Raw genomic sequence first — 16,347 nt, 5'->3', positions numbered from 1 at the left:
AATTGTTGACTGTACGTGACTTAGTGATGCACAGGAAGAAACTCCTCTTGCTTTCCTAAGATTCACACTAAAAATATTACGAGCCCCCCCCCATTTTTATTCTATTCTGGTCTTTTGTCTTCCATTCCATTCTAATATTACCTTCACAAAATTTTCCAGCATGGACTTTGTAAACTTGAGTCATTCTACAATGTGATTTCATCATTCAAACGTCTTTCTCATGACACCAAACAATGTTTTAAACATGTTGTACATGCAACAGATAGTGAAGGATGATAACAAGAATTCAGAGGAATCCTATTGATCCCAACTGTATATGGCAGCTTCATTATCTCCCCAGTCACCCAGAAACTAACCAGTACTCTAGGGCTGAAATGATTAGCTTATTAATCCCTAACAGAAAAGTAACTAGCAACAGTTTTGATAGATTAATCGTTTCAGTCACCTTTTAAGCATAAATGTAAATAAAAATGGGAACGTGTAGAGAAGAGTGTATATAAGCGGGGCAGGTCAGGTGATAGAGAATGGGAGACAGGTGAGCAGGTGACTGTGGCAGGGAGGAGACAGCAGAACTTTGTAGAAATGCGCGACCTGGAGAAGTGGGAATGTGGCTGAAGAGAAGGACAGAGCGACAGAATGAGCAAAAGCAGGATTTGGGCAGCAACCTTGACAACTTTACATTAACCAAGCTCAATATAAACTAAAAGAATCAAGCTCTTAAAACTAGATTTTGACACTTTGGTTCTATCAAATCTCTTATTAATCAAATTATGTGGACCCAAATGAAATAGAGTTAACCTGGGCAATTACCCACTTTGCCCGGTTGGTAATCCAGCCTTGACCTGTAACACACTAAAACATGTTTTCATTCTTATTTCAGATAAAGGAGTTTAAGACAGTAGTGTGTGGATTCTTTAAGGTGGAAACTTAAGTGCAGTGTATTCTTTATCGTGCCAGTAGGCTGCTATAATTAGACCAACATTACTGCCTTGTACCCACATGTTCACGATGCCATTGTGCCCTGGTTAAAGTCACTTGTTACACCCACACTAGTAGAGGAATCTGCAAGGTCTACACAGAGTCTAAAATGAGATATTAACCATATGTAAAAGCTGACAGCTCCAGTTAACAGACTATGTGATGCTGGTGTAAAACATGTCTCATGTAGAAATACTGGTGCTTTTCAAAAACAAGATAAGGCTATAAAAAATATACACAACAGTATAAACATTAGAATGTAAGAAAAAAAAATTAACAGAAGAGCAATAATCACAGGACTTTATACATAGAGACATAAAACTCCAATACATTGACCTCTGTGGAGTAAAAGGTGATGCTGACACTCAGGATTTTGCAACAGAGCAATGTTTATGTATTGACACATTCAGCCCTACAGCATTGCTAAAGAGAGTGACTAACATGCATATAACCTCCTGTGAACTTGGGAGCATCAGTCATACAGAAATGACATTGTTGACAGTTCATCCTGTAGGCGAGGTTACGTTTAGAAAACGTAAAACACACCTCAGAGGTCATGAGGGCAACCAATGCCTGTCTGATGTCAGAGTAAATAAGGGCAGTGACTATGTATGTGACATTTCAAGGAATGCAGAGTTTGCACTGTTCCTCCCTACTGTCACTGTTCTTTCCTTATCTTGGCTCTCTCTTCTGTCTCTGTACATTTCACACAGGCAGGAAATGTCTAGTCATCTGCATCATGACAAGAAGGCTGTCCGTATAGTAGGAAAAGTGTAAGAAGTGTAAGAGTTAGAAGAAAGATAGATAGAAAGATAGAAAAAGTAGAACAGATACAGATGATGTTAGGTGAAAAGGAACACCAACGACTCCAGAACCTTCAAAACCAAAGAAGTAATAGCTGCTGGTTATCTGAGTAGGAGTAGAAAGTCATAACAAGTGAGTTTTTCCAGTCATAATGAGTCACTACTTTACTCAGTCTACAATGGATGTTCTGCATTATGTTGAAAACCTGCTGCTAGTATTTCTCCATGACACATGCTTACCCAACATGCTGTGCTGTTGCAAGTCCAAAGAACTTGCAATTATGTAAGAGTATGGCATAAACATAGGGAACGCAAGAGATTCTGTCCCGAAATTGAAAACTCCTGCTGTATGAGATATGCTGGTGATTAAGATGGATGTTCGTGAAGATTCTCAGTCATCATGTTATTTCTACATGCTGTACAAAGTCACCAGGACTTGTTTTAGGTTCTTGAAGATATTTTGTCGCTTATCCAAAAGGTTACCTCAGTAAATGATAGCTGGGAATTTTCAAGCATTTTACCTTGTAGGGTTGTTAACACCTTCACAGTTGTTGAGGTCATAGTCTGTGGTTTGGTCCAGCCCTACGTAAAGTCTCCGACATTCAGATTTTGGACTGTCATCCACCATCAATTATTGTGTAGTTCTAGTGAGGAACTGAGGTCTGTTTGCTCCTGTCTACATCTTTCCTTTATCCTCCCGTCACCTCTCTCAGCACACTGTGTTGTGTTAGCAGCAGGTGGGGACTATTTCCAGGTACTCTGCCAAGAATTACAGGGGTCCACTGAGGATTTAGTGAGCTCATGAGACATGAGATCCTGTCAGTGGATCCATATTGGGCTTTAACTACATGGGTCAGCTCATGTAGCTCAGGAGATATACTGCTTCATTTCCAGCTGCAGGGAGCTTTCTTGGGGCTTTTCCAGGAGGGTGTGACTTCCTGCAAGACAGAATGGATGAAAGCACTTGTTTGGATGTACTGATCGTGGCTGAGACCTACAGGTTGATTCAGCTGGGGCTCTGCTGCACAAAAAGTCAAGGATGTCCACTGCCCCCTCCAGGACAGGCTGTTGAGAAGGACTCATTGTGCATAGAGAATAAGGTACCATTTTATTTCCACAATTAAGTCATCCACTTTTGAGTGTTCATCAGAAAACTGCACTCTCAAACCACTGCTCTTACAACTGTTACTGGGGTTCTGGATTTGCAGTGGCTTAAATACTGCCTTAGTACTTCTAGTTTTCCAGATTAACAAAAAAAAATTCTTTCATTCCATTTAGTGTTTAGTGTTGTAATCTCAGTGGTGGCAATGGTGTGTAATTTTTTCTATTTTTAAATAAGCTATGGACAAATATAGTTTTCATAATTGAATAATCATTCACAGATAGTCACCACCTACAGTTTATATAAGTATTAGTGTTCACCACATTACATCATTACCTAAAGTCAGTATTTATAGGTTTTCAAAAAACTTACTTTGGCGCCACCTGATGGTACGAGGAGTGACAGCAAGCTGACATAGTTGGCGGTGGTATGTAGTTGTCGAACTTCCGGTGTCCCCCTGGGCTGCCACTGAAATTTATCAAAATGGAAGTTGAAACAACCCAACAACAATTATTATAAAAGAACAACAAAAAATAATTAAACAGATGTAACTCATGTACATGTGGCTTTTAAGTGAAAATATGGACAGAATCCAGAAGTAAAATCCAGTGTTTTCAGAATAAATACTCTCACCATGGAAAGAACTGTAAAATGAATACATGTATAATCATTTACAATAATAAATTCAGGTGTACAACAAACAGGACACAATCAAAAAAGGAATTATGATATATATTCACATTACATATATATTAGTTGTTTGTATTTTAGAAAGCAAATATACCTGTTTTCCCCTTTAACTTTGTTACAGCTGTCTGTGTAATTCAGGTTGCTTATTCCATTGATGACCTGAGTGAAAAGTGTTAATCAAGCCATTGTTAATAAAAGATATTTGATCATGCACATTTAAATTTAGTCATTTGGCAGACACTTTTATTCAAAGCAACTACAAGTGAGGGACAACACTAAAGTTTCAGTGTGGTAGAACTGCAAGGAAATAAAAGAAATTTACTGAAAGTTCACAGTGCTATTTCAGCACGTTAGGGGTCATGAAAGGAGATGAGGTGTCAGGAAATTAGACTTTACATGCATTAGGTCGAACAGACAGAGAAATTACCCATAGGTCTTATTGTACAGGCCATGCCCATTTATAAACCTCATGTACAATAGCAGAGTCTTTACTTACATGTTCTGTTCCCTGCTCAACTGCTCTGATTCCTCTCCTCTCTGTGCTGATAGAGACTGATCACAACACTACATTAATCCTGAACTGTACAAACATTTCACATTGATGTCAACATTAATTATTATTATTGAAATCATGGCCGGGAAAGCATCCACTGTTGACAAGAATAACTCATTGTCCTTTAGGAGAATTACAGTTTAATGTAATTTTACAACAACAAAAAATATATATATCACAGTATTAAGCAAATAAAATCTACACAAATACAAACTTTACAAATAGTGCAGGTTAATGAAATTTGAAAGGAGTCACAAATCTAGCAACTTGTGGGAGAAAATATTACATTTACTGTACATATGATTCAATATTTGAGCCTTGAAGATATTTTAGGATCCAAAAATCTCTAACATTCAAAGTTAAAAGATAACCTTACTGCATGAGTTAGGATTACTGTTACACCAGCAGTATTTTTTCTTTCATCAAAGACACAGCTAACATATCTTATGGCCACCATAAAAAGAGACTAACTATACTCATAGGCAACATGTACAATCACAAATAATTGTAATTCAAAGCAACTAATAAGTCACTGGTTATAAAATAAATGTTTAACGCAAAGACTTGAAAGTGTCCTGGTATGCACCAGAGGTGAAAAGTAAATGTAAATAACAACATTTACTCAGATTCCGTACTTACAGTATGTCAAATTTATATATACATGTTGCATTACTCTAGGAGAACTTTACTACTGAAACATCTGAGTACTTTGTCCATCAACTCATTTCACATTCTAACATTTCAAATTTTCCTGAACAGTATGCTATAATTTATATATATACTCTATATATTTACACAGATGGGTTATAAATTAAAGGAAAGACTTGAATAAAAGAGTACAAGCATAACAAATGCAGATGCTTCCATATAGATGAATTAAATGGCAGTTGTTTTTCTTTTTTTTTACCTTTTCAACTAAGTAGATTCATGTGGGGTTTTCCCTTTGTTCCAAGGGCATTATTTTATATTCACTGTCTCAAAATACTCATCCCTGTACTCCTTCATCTCTTTGAGACAGGATTTACTGGCAGTAGAAAGTGAGGACGTTCTGCTGGTTTCCTCGTATCAGCACCGCGGGGCAGTGGAGGCCGCAGGTCAGAGTATCCAGCCAGGCCATGTACAGAGCACTGGGGCAGTCACTCTGCGGCACAGGAAGACTCCTGGGGAAAAAAAACATCAAATTTACATGAACACAACAAAACATTAGTGTGCTTTTCAAGTTTGGTGAAGAAATTCTTTGCTGGTCTGCACGTAGTCCTGACCTCAAACCCATCCTACACCTTTTGGGGTAAAACTGGAACAGCAATGGTGAGGCAGGTCTTATCACCCACCATCTACGCCTGACTTTGCAGGAGTACGGGAATGGGAGAAATATCTAAAAATCTCAAACAAAACTGACTGACTGATCAGATACAATACTTTTGTTTAATGGCATGTACATTAAATATACTCTATTGGCAAAAAATCTAATGAGGTTTGATGTATTATTTTCATTGAACTGTCACATCCATAACTGAAGTGATCATATAATCTGTACTCACACGAGCACGAGGGCGGCATGTTGTGAATTCCTACGGATGATTTCATTTAGTCTCACTTTTCTCTCAGACTGTGAAAAGAAGAAATAAAAGTAAGAAATGGATTCATGGTTACATGCACCCGATAAGCATCATACACAGACATTTGAAAGGGTGGACGACATCAAAAGGGACAGCATGTTGTTGCAAATGAAGGATATAATTTATGTACATGCACAGACCTTAAGTCTGAAGGCCTCAAACTCTTTGTCAGATATTTTCCATGGGGCACTTTGTCTCAACTCCTGAACTGAGATGCCATCCTGCTGTTCATCATGTAGCCTGAAGGGGGCAACACTGTCCACAAACCTACTCAGACTGATGAAACAAAAACAAGAGGACAGTTGTCAGTGAGCTGTAGATGAACGTAGATAAACTATGAATCTAAAGAATGTACAAAAGCTACAGGAATGTAGTCTTGCTCGCTGAAGGTCCAAATTCCTCTTAACATTTCTAAAACAGTGTCTGGATTTTAAATATGTGTGCTCTGGTCACTTAAGATGATCAAAAAGAGATCTCAGAGTATGCTGTGACTTATAACAGTGAATGCAACATTTTTGTGGACATACTTCTTGACATGTGGACGCTTCTCGCTGTCTGTCATGACTATAACGTCATTAAAATCCAGACGGAACCTTTTCAGCAGAGCGATCATCCTAAAAAAAAAAAAGTTTCAGTTTATCAGTTTTCATACACACTGCAAAAAAGGTGTCCATGAACTGAAGTGACAAATATGAAATATGAAACTTTCAAAGATTGCACAAAACACTCAAACATACATCTAACAGCTTACAATCCAAACAACTTACATGAATGAATACATGCAGCTTTGTATAAACAATTGTACAAGACATTACAAGTCAAAATTAATTGGACCTCAGATCATCAGGTAGTGTATCATAAATTTTCAACACTGTAAACCCATTCATATTTTTTAACGAGGAAAAGAGATTTCATCAGTAGTTGTAACTTTGTTTAATTATCATATCATATCTTAAACTTCTAATATTAACTGAAAATGTTTAATTCCAAATAGGTTCATTGTGAATACATTTTGTGGCTACAGAGGTACAGAAGTACAGAAAGGGACAGGGACATGACCAAAACCTTTTTCTTTAGAAATTTTTGGTGTGCACTGGGTTGGAAAGCCATCTTATGCTCACCAGAAACTTGTGCAAAATAGCTTTTGATCACATCCGTTTATGAAGTGAAAACTTACTCGTTGCGGCCTTCCTCCATGTTTTGTTCATCTCCCACGATGAAGACCCTGACCTTACTGCGACGCCAGTGTTTTCTTCTGGTGAGCAGGTAAGGCACCAACAAGGTCAGACCTTAAAAGAAAGGCAGAAGAGAAAGACAGGAAGAGGAGCCAAGTCAAACTCTCAGTAGGAATGCTGAAGACATTACTGAAGGTAGAAGGTGGTAAGACTAATAACAGAGTTACAATGATTGATCATCTCATCCCTATTCCTTTATATAAATTCAGTATTGTACACATATTTGGGCTCACCTCCATCATCAGCTATCCAGTAGACATCAATGGTCTTCTTCCCCTGGTCATTCTGAAACACTGTCTTGATCTGATCACTGTCACCTTTATCGGAGAGGTCATCAGCTGTAACAGCAAGAAGAGGAGTGAAGTTTTGGGACAATAATTATATTTACTCAGCTGCCAGTTACTCCACTTAAAATAAATGTGTCTCCACTAACGTCATGAGGTATGACAGTGTTTATGTGCACAGTACAGTGCTCACCTGATTCTCTCTCAGGAGATTGCTGGTCATCATTTTCCACAGATTCATCAGGTTCAAAGCCTTGGTTCACTGGAGGACAGACATTACATCTTTAACCACTTTTTTATGTTTGATGCTATTTTATCATTATCTTATGCCATGTTGTAAGAAAACATACAGAGAAAATGCAAACAAAGTATGAAGTCTGGGTTTCTAACCTTCAAAATCAAACTGATCGGAGATATCCAGGCCATCCATCATCCTCAACATACACAAACAGAAGTTGGAGTCAAACGTATCACTAGGAAAAAAAAAAAGGAGAGCAGTAGGTTAAGATGGGAGTTTTAAAGATAGGGTTCTATAGAAATACTCATTAAAATGTTCTTACTTAGGTTTGTTTGTTTCGCAATAGAGTCACAGTGTTAGTTTTATCTTAGCAGCAATTAAATGTAAATTTCTTTAACTATACTTACTATATGGTGTTGATATAATCTTCAATGCTTTCAGGAGAGCTGTCCCTCCAGTTTGTCTTGAAGCCCAGGACAAGCGTGTTGGGCTTCAGTTTGCCAAGACCAGAAGCCTTGAAAAAATGACAAATGAGAACAAAAAGTATATTTCAAGTTTTTGGTTCAGGAAATAAGTAGTAGTATTTACTTCTTATGTACAACACAGTTGATCTTTTTACAACACCTTTATATTTATATATTTGTTTTTATAATTTATAGGAAAAAAATAATATCAGAAAGGTAAGGCCACCTGTGAGCATTAAAGCAAACTAGATGATAGTAAAAATTGCTGTTTTTATCTCAGAACAGAATCTGAAGCCAGACCAATTACCAGTAGCTGTATTTTGTACAACAAAGACTGTAGTTATTTCTACAGATAAACACATGCAGCTTCTCAAATAACGGACGTTGTACCTGCAGCAAGTGTCGAGTTCCAGCTCTGAGGCTGTCTGCGGTGAAAGGAGTATAGAACGAGCGCACCCTCCTCTTGTTCATCCACTTAACCAAAGAGTCTGTGGAATCCTGTGACCGAGTATGCCTGTCCTGCTCCTAAAGAAGCCCGCAAATGTTAATTATGCTTGGAACAGTTTCCTATTGGAACAAAAGTCTTGACACTGAATGACTGACCATGATTATGTCTCCACAGATCATGAGGCTTATATGCTTGGTGAAGGAGCCAACAAAGTCCACCAGTGCAGGTCGCTGGTTTGGGGGCCCAGTCAGGACAAGACACTGGGGTCTGATGAATAACCAAGACAAACAAATGCATTAGCAAACACACTGTGAAAATCATTTCTAAGAGAAAATACATAAACATGTTGAGAAACTGAACTAAAATGCTGAAGTCACCTTCAACACGCAGAGATATTTGACTGCTCACCTAAAATTCTTGACATGATCCTCAACACCAGACAGAGAGACAGAGTAGGACAAAGCCATGTTGTATGTACCTGCCTGGACTGATGATCCCCAGTTTACCTCTGTGGATTTTAAAAACATGCAAAAGTGAGAGAACGAACTAAGGGAGGGAGAAGAAAACAGCTAAAATGGCTAAACTAACCTAATCTGTTTTAGACTTACTTGGCTTGTTGTAGTTGACATATCCAAACAGGAAAAATATAATACAGAAGGTGACGAGAGCAGCCCACCAGGTAAACAAGAACATCAGGACCACAGAGATCACAGCTCCAAACAAAGCTGTCCATTTACTGTAGTAGTGAAATGACGGCCTCCAACCTAAAGTGGGTGACAGAAAGAGAGGTCTTTCAGGTATTTCAGTCAGAATTACTTAAGTGTAATGGCAGCCCAGTTCATCTCTGCTTTTCTACCCAACCTCTGTGCTTAAACTTTCTTTTGTGAACTTGACAGACAAGCTTCAAAATGGTCCAGTATGACATTTGCTGGTTCCAGCTTCTCAAATGTGAGGATGTGCTGCTTTATATCACTGCAAACTGAATATCTTGGGTTTTGGGTTGTTTCTGGAAAGCTATTAGCTTGGCATCTAGGAGTTTGTGGCATGTTTCTGGGGGAAATGACTGTAGCGTGTGAGCAGGTCACTCACCAGGAGAGTTAGTGATTGAAGCATGAAAGCAGCTGAAATTGATGAGACTGTAGGAACACAGGAAGAAGTTGGAGATCAAGGCTGCGATGGTGTTCAGCTCAGCTGTAATGACACAGGAGAGAGAAGTCAACAGATTACTGAATCCAGAGCTGGACAAAAGGTTGAACTTGAAATCACTTTGACCCGTTTTCTCTTTAATATTTAATCATTATAATAAGAACAAAAACATTTACAGAAGGACTGGGGTGTAACAACAAATACATGAATCAATAATTTCAATTAAAAACATGGCAACAAGATTAGATCACACCCACCAATGAGAATGAAGGCCACAGCGATGATGTAACAGAGGAGATAGGCTCGGAGTGGCTCATCATTTTTCCCATAACCCTTTGCAAAGAATCCTATGTACGGGTATAAGTTGTCTCTGCACAGACACTGGTAGATAAAGCAGAAAATATAAGCATTTCCACCATGTTAATAAGTTCATTACATTTATAAATGTATTTATTTCAATCCAGTAAATCTTACATTTCTAAGCTGCTTTTAATTTGGTTTGTGCCTACAACTGACATTTGTTGTTATTTGTTTGAATCAAATCACTGTAAAACATGGAAAAGCCAGCCACTATTCTGCACATGGGACATAAGTGCTATTTAGACCTATATCAGTCAATTCAACTCCAAGCTTTTCAGTCAATGTGGTCATTTTCATCAAGAAATAACTCTGTTGTTAAAAGAATAAAAGTAAAACGCACAGCTGAGAGTGGAACTGAAATAAAACAAAAGACAGATGTATTAACCAGATTTCAAAATCAATGTATATATACACCAGTCTTTTATTAAGGAAAAAGTGCAAGTCTCCCCCATATCAAAGCTGATTATTAATATTAATATTATTGTTTTTGTATTTACATTTACATAGACACTGGGTTTGTGGTTTCTTACCTGAAAGACTTTGGGAGCAGAGACGAGGAAGCCGAGAGCAGATGACAAGCTGGCGGCAAAGACACCAGCAGTGATGAGGTAGTAGAAACCTGAAACTTGGCCCAGCACCTGGTTGGAATATTCATCATGAAGAATGTGAGAAACTGCTGTGAGGATTTTATTATCCTGTTCTATACAACTAATTCTGGACACTGATTTCAAACACCCACATTTATGGAAAACTGTTCTGTTATTCTGTGATAAACAGAAGGCAGTGAATGGTACCTTTAAATTGTTGGCCAGACCATATTCACAAGACTGTGACCGGATGCACTCTGTGAAGTTCCAGCCCAGGTTACACCCCAGACCCACACAGCCATCAGTGATGTTCCCAGTCAAAATGTCACTTACATTTCCAGAGGCGTCCCGTATGACACACGACCCTGGAGCAGAAGGGAGATCCAAACATTACAGTCATGATGTAATATGATATTCAGACTGCTCTTTTTTCCACCATATCAAGACCACCAGCCATGTCATGCAGTACACTGATGACACTGCCCTTAATATGAGTGATAAATCTTTATTCCCCATGCTTCTTGTCTCTCCTCCCTCACCCCAAATACAACTAGTTCAAATCATTAACCAATCAAATCAAAGGCAAATCAATGCAATATAAAAATATGTTAAATAAGTAGCTCACCAACAGTTACAGAAATAGCTAAATAGCTGAATGTAGTCCAAAAAATGGCCATGAGTGTGCCTTTGGGGATAGCAGTAGCAGGGTCCTGCAAAAGGAAACAATATACAAGTCAGTATGTGTGTAGTTCTTGGTTCTTACACATGTGGTGTAAGAGGTATATCTCTGCCTTGATACTCTGTGTCATACTTTGAGGTCTCCAGAGATGTTAGCTCCAGACAGGATGCCGATGGCTGAGGGGAAGAAAATGGCGAACATCTGGAAAAAGTTGCCTTCAGGTCCTCTCCAGTCTGGTTTCAGGTTTGATACGAAGATTTCAGCTGGTGATTCCAAAAACAAACAAAACCAGTCATCTGATACGTTACAAGTTTCTATTTCTATTCTATTTATTCATGATCACATGACATGATGATGCAAGTGCCAGACATGAGTTAGAATATAAATAGACTTTTTATTATGAAAACAAGATTTGTTTGACATTGTCTTGTCAAATACTTTTATACAATTATAATTTTTTAAAAATACATCAATATAATGGTCCCTACATCAAGTGAATTAAAGCAAATTAACAAAATCACTGTATTAAAAGCAGCCTATACTCACTGCGGTATCCAAAGATACCCTGGGCCTGTTTCTCTGGATTAGAAGGGATGAATGTTCCCACAAAGTAGTTGGAAAAGGAGACCATAAGAACTATAAAGAACAAAATCTGGGTCTAGAGTGCAGGAAAAAAAAACATGATTATCAGAAAAAGTTAGTAAGAAATGAGGAGATTTACAGGCCAACTCCAGCCAAGAGAGATATATCGGGATGTGCTCACCTTGGACTCCCACTCCATTCCAGCCAGTGAAATGAGCAGGAGAATTGTCACCGTGATCACACCCACAATACGGACATCGTTGATTGAATCGACCATTATGACACCAAACTCCTACTTACATCAACCAAATGATTCACACACACATATAAGAGAACAAGTTATGCTCAGCTGCATAACATTTTTGCATGCAAGTTAATTCACACAGCAACATTACGCATCTATTTTTTTTCTTCAAAAATCCCTTTGAGTGAGATTTAAGTCTGGAATCATCTTAGGACCTCTGCCTTGTATTGGAAATGTTTTTGAGTTCATATTCACACTAATATATGCCTTACGGTACTGGTTTATCATCAGCAATTCTTGCCTTGACAAGTATCTATATTCTTAAGTGTAATATAAAGCCATATAAGTACCTGCATTAGATCGCGGACAACCTCTGCAAAGCCAACAGTGTTGAGTGCACAAGCCAGAGCGTTGGCGAAAGGAAAAGACCATCCCAATTGGTCCACCAATTTCAGGACCCAGAGAGCGGGAGATCATGAAATAGGCCCCACCTGAAAACGTACAATCCCCGCACCCCACCCCAAAAAAAGACGCAGAGGTGAGGTTGTCATCATAGAAAACAGCAGAAAAAAAAGAAATACTAATGAAAACTAACTTTGTGGAAAATCTTGACTTGAACAGGCAAAAAAATAAATATGAATATGCTTTACAGTAGATGTACATACACTGCCTTAGCCATTTTTGAGGTTATTATTTATTTTATTTTGTGTTTTAAATATTAATTTCAAACTCTTTGCACAGGTGCTTCAGGTGCAGGAGGCAACTGACCTGAGATCACCCTCCCATTGGTGGCGATAGCAGAGATGGAGAGTGCAGTTACTGAGGTCACCGTCACAGACATCAGGATAATAAGCCAAGTCAACACTGACATGAAACAAAAGAAGGTATTCATCATTATTACAACACTGTACACATACTTCTTAGCTAGGAGGATGTTTTTCTGCTTCTTTTTGTGCCTATGCCTGATGATGGAGATGTACTGCACATCTTGAGCTTACATGCTTTGGAAAGGCTGTCACGCATCACTGGTCCTCTTTAACTTCGCTGGCACAGATTTAGCTACAATTTAAAGCCATTCTTTGGTTACAGCCACCTTTATCTGTGTAAATTTAAACAACAACTTGTTATCATGATAAAGGTCCAATATGCCTGCCAGTGGTATGCTCCTGTGCACCTGAGAGTAGAGATACCTACATACCAACAACCTACATGGTGGTTGAAGTTGGAGGTCTTGTTAAAATGGAAGAATGAAAGTAATAACTCACGGATGCCTGCCTGAGAAGTGATCCACGACAGTCTGAGAAACAGGATGACTCCCCAAATATTCAACATGCAACGAACCTGTAACAAAACGAATCAGTGAAAACAGCTCTGTGGTGTTTTGTGATGTTTGCAGGAATGTCCCGTCTATGATGTGTTAAAACAGTTATCATGATAAAGGTCCAATATGATTACACCTAGATTACACCATTGTCCATCTTCTACAGTCTGTCTGGGTAGCGCACTCAAATACACACTCACCATGACTCCAGTCACCCAGCCAAATCGAACAGGAGCTTTCTCCTCAGAAGCCTGCGATTCTTCATTTCCACCGTCTGTGGCCGGCAGACTGTTAACTCCTGATTCTGTGGTGGTGTTTACTACCTCCATCCTTGTCTCCATCTCCTGAGAAAAATACAATTTAAACAAAGAGTAAAACATGGATGCTTAAAAAGAATATAATGCACACTTTCTACAAGGCAAGGCATATGAGATAGAAAATTTGTTACAGACTGTACAGTTAATATACTCCATTAATAAGGTTCTGCTTTAATAGACAACACAAATTGCTGTGAGATGTGGATGCCAAATGTTAAAAACTTGCATCAAATGCCTTGCGAAGAGCCTCCAGAGAGGGTCGGCTCCTCGACTTCTGGTGTGGAAGTGTGCTGGCATAATGTTCCAGCTGTGGCACCAGGTCTAAGGTGCTGTAGAGGGAAGATCTCCGCAGCTCCACTCTTGAGCCCCGACGCTCTGATTCACTAGTGGACAGGAGTTCAGAGGAGGTGTGTTGTTTTAAATAAAACAAAACAAATTGCCAGAGAATATTGCAATAAATGCAGTTCCTTCAACGGTCACTACACATGCTGCAGTGCATTTCTGTTTTTCCAGAGTTTTAATTTTGTCGTCTATGCTTTCAAATTAAGCCCAGGACCTTCATTGCACATGATCACGCCTAGTTGTGGGTTTTCACTCTCCTGACAGCAATAAAACATTATTGGTAATCTATCCATCTGTTTATTTACTAAGTTGTTCATTTATGGCACTGTGTTTAATTTTAGCCAGACTGTTGCCCCTAATTTGAATAAAAAATGGATACTAGAATTTACAACACAAACCTTGACTCCACACCCGAGACGACAATGGTTGGAGGAATTTGGAGGTTACCATCTTGTTGTCGTCTGGTGGCATCAAAATTGTGTGGAGAGTACCTGGGAGGTCCTTCCTCACTGGTTGAGAAATGAACCCGAGGGACAACGCCATGGACCAAGCCATCACGTTTGGATATCAACTGCCCCATCAGCACGTCTTACTGATTCCTGGGTAAAAATGAGGTGTGAAACGGGCTGAGAAAGTTCAGAAAATAGTTTTCTTCTTTAGACAGTTTATTCAGAAAGCTTGCTGATAGAGAAATTGTGATCACCAGGGCCAAATATGATCACTTAACTGAACTGGGAATTCAACAAGTTTAATGAAAAGTGTTAGATTAGTGTCAGATTACTTTAGCTCTTCGCAGAAAGCACAGCATCCACAAGCAAACAATGCAACACCTGATATATTTTTTACATTACACATTTAATCACTGTTAAGAGATTACTGCACCGATTTGAAAAACAAAAGTGCTAAACACTAACTGTTATAGCAACAATAATAAATACTAAAATGTATCCAATCAGTACACAAATATGATTAAATCTTATGATGACTCTGACATATGAAAAAATATTAATTTCTTGTAATATTTAGTAGAAAATTTAAACCCAATAATAAAGTGTTAAAGTACTCACACAGGTGATCTCTGTTCCAGATGAATGAGCGGTTCTCAGCAAATGAAATATGCTCCTTCTTCACACTGCTGCGACTCTTTATATTCACCTTCAGTGAGGTAGGTGACATCCACTCCCATCACCCTCATTTTCCTCCCTCCCCCTCACAGACACACACACTGTCTACACTGAAGAAAATGTAAAATACTGTGATGTAATATTTCTTTCCACCTATACTCTAACATCTTCTATTTTTGTTTTGCATAGCTAGTTACTGGTATCGGTTATCACAGGACAACACAGGAAGTTCAGTGTTTCAGCAATGACAAAGTTTGGAGTAAACAGAGTAACAAGAGGGTGGATTGTGGTGGTTATGCTCTATGTACTATAAACTCAACACATACCACAGCTGACTTTTTTCTGAGAAGCAGAGAGCAAAAATGCCACATTAATGGTTGTTTAGCACAAAAATGATACATTATTCTGGGATATTTGTTTAATATATTAGTTATTCTCACTTGTTCTGGTGTTCCAGAGTCCTTGTAAAACTATTACTGTCCACATTTTCTTGATTTCATAATCCAACAGTTCTGTTCTGTTGCATCTTTTCTCTCACCTTCATCAACTTTTCCACATTGATTTTAAGCACTTCTCTCTCATCTCTCTAGAATATCATTTTATCATTCAAACAACTTTTCAAGGACACTAAACAATGTCAATCAATATCTATTCAAAAACTAGCTAATAATTGTCTTATTTTAAACTTAAACGTGTAGCAACAGGTAGTGAGGGAAAAAAAGAAGAACCATACTCCACAAAAAGCGTATACTCACAGAGACACATTCAGTACAGTTTTATGCTTTAAAATGTGTGACAAAGTATTATTAATATTTATTTTACCAAATGTAGCCAAACAGAATAGTGCACTACTTAGTGGCTGCAGTAGTTTCTACAAAGCCCATGTTACTGCAAAATCAGTGTAGAAACACTTAATTAGCATTAAAAAAAAAAAAGATGTAGCTATGTCACCGGGCATTACTTTTTCTTTTAAGGTTTAAGAAAAAGAAGCAGTTAAAACTGTTGTGTGTGGTGTCTTTAAGGTGAGAACTTCTTGCAGTGTATTCTTCATAGTGCCAGTAGCCTGCTATAATTAAACCTGCTCTATTGCCTTGTACCCCACATGTTCAGAGTGCCATTGTGCCCTGGTTACAGTCATTTGTTACACCCACACTGGTAGAGGAATCAGCGAGGTCTACACAGAGACTTCTTCAAAAAGGGGATACTAACCATTTGAAGTGAAGACTCCTCT

At 38.4% G+C, this 16,347-nt stretch overlaps 1 protein-coding gene and 1 long non-coding RNA gene across 2 annotated transcripts; one reads left to right on the top strand and one right to left on the bottom strand.

Moving 5' to 3' along the window:
• Nucleotides 1–2,083: 2,083 nt before the first annotated feature.
• On the top strand, nucleotides 2,084–5,596 carry LOC127143239 (uncharacterized). Its single transcript, XR_007814526.1, has 2 exons — nucleotides 2,084–2,881; nucleotides 5,145–5,596. It is a non-coding gene; the product is annotated as an uncharacterized LOC127143239 (long non-coding RNA).
• Nucleotides 5,141–16,000, bottom strand: LOC108890832 (solute carrier family 12 member 3-like). The gene is given in 29 exon segments (XM_051075515.1): nucleotides 5,141–5,286; nucleotides 5,668–5,735; nucleotides 5,886–6,021; nucleotides 6,273–6,359; nucleotides 6,923–7,034; nucleotides 7,214–7,318; nucleotides 7,458–7,526; nucleotides 7,655–7,737; nucleotides 7,910–8,016; nucleotides 8,357–8,491; nucleotides 8,570–8,681; nucleotides 8,823–8,922; nucleotides 9,023–9,178; nucleotides 9,504–9,605; nucleotides 9,818–9,941; nucleotides 10,451–10,558; nucleotides 10,715–10,872; nucleotides 11,133–11,217; nucleotides 11,319–11,449; nucleotides 11,733–11,844; nucleotides 11,950–12,060; nucleotides 12,363–12,431; nucleotides 12,433–12,503; nucleotides 12,781–12,876; nucleotides 13,278–13,353; nucleotides 13,534–13,677; nucleotides 13,877–14,033; nucleotides 14,391–14,591; nucleotides 15,060–16,000. Coding segments are annotated over 28 exon segments (3,135 nt in total). The 5' UTR covers nucleotides 14,573–14,591; nucleotides 15,060–16,000; the 3' UTR covers nucleotides 5,141–5,147.
• Between the last annotated feature and the right edge of the window lie 347 nt (nucleotides 16,001–16,347).

Source organism: Lates calcarifer, linkage group LG14 (assembly GCF_001640805.2).
Source record: "Lates calcarifer isolate ASB-BC8 linkage group LG14, TLL_Latcal_v3, whole genome shotgun sequence".
Classification (NCBI taxonomy): Eukaryota; Metazoa; Chordata; class Actinopteri; family Centropomidae; genus Lates; species Lates calcarifer.
The sequence above is the reverse complement of the archived record's forward strand: the minus strand, read 5'-3'. Positions and strand labels throughout refer to the sequence as shown.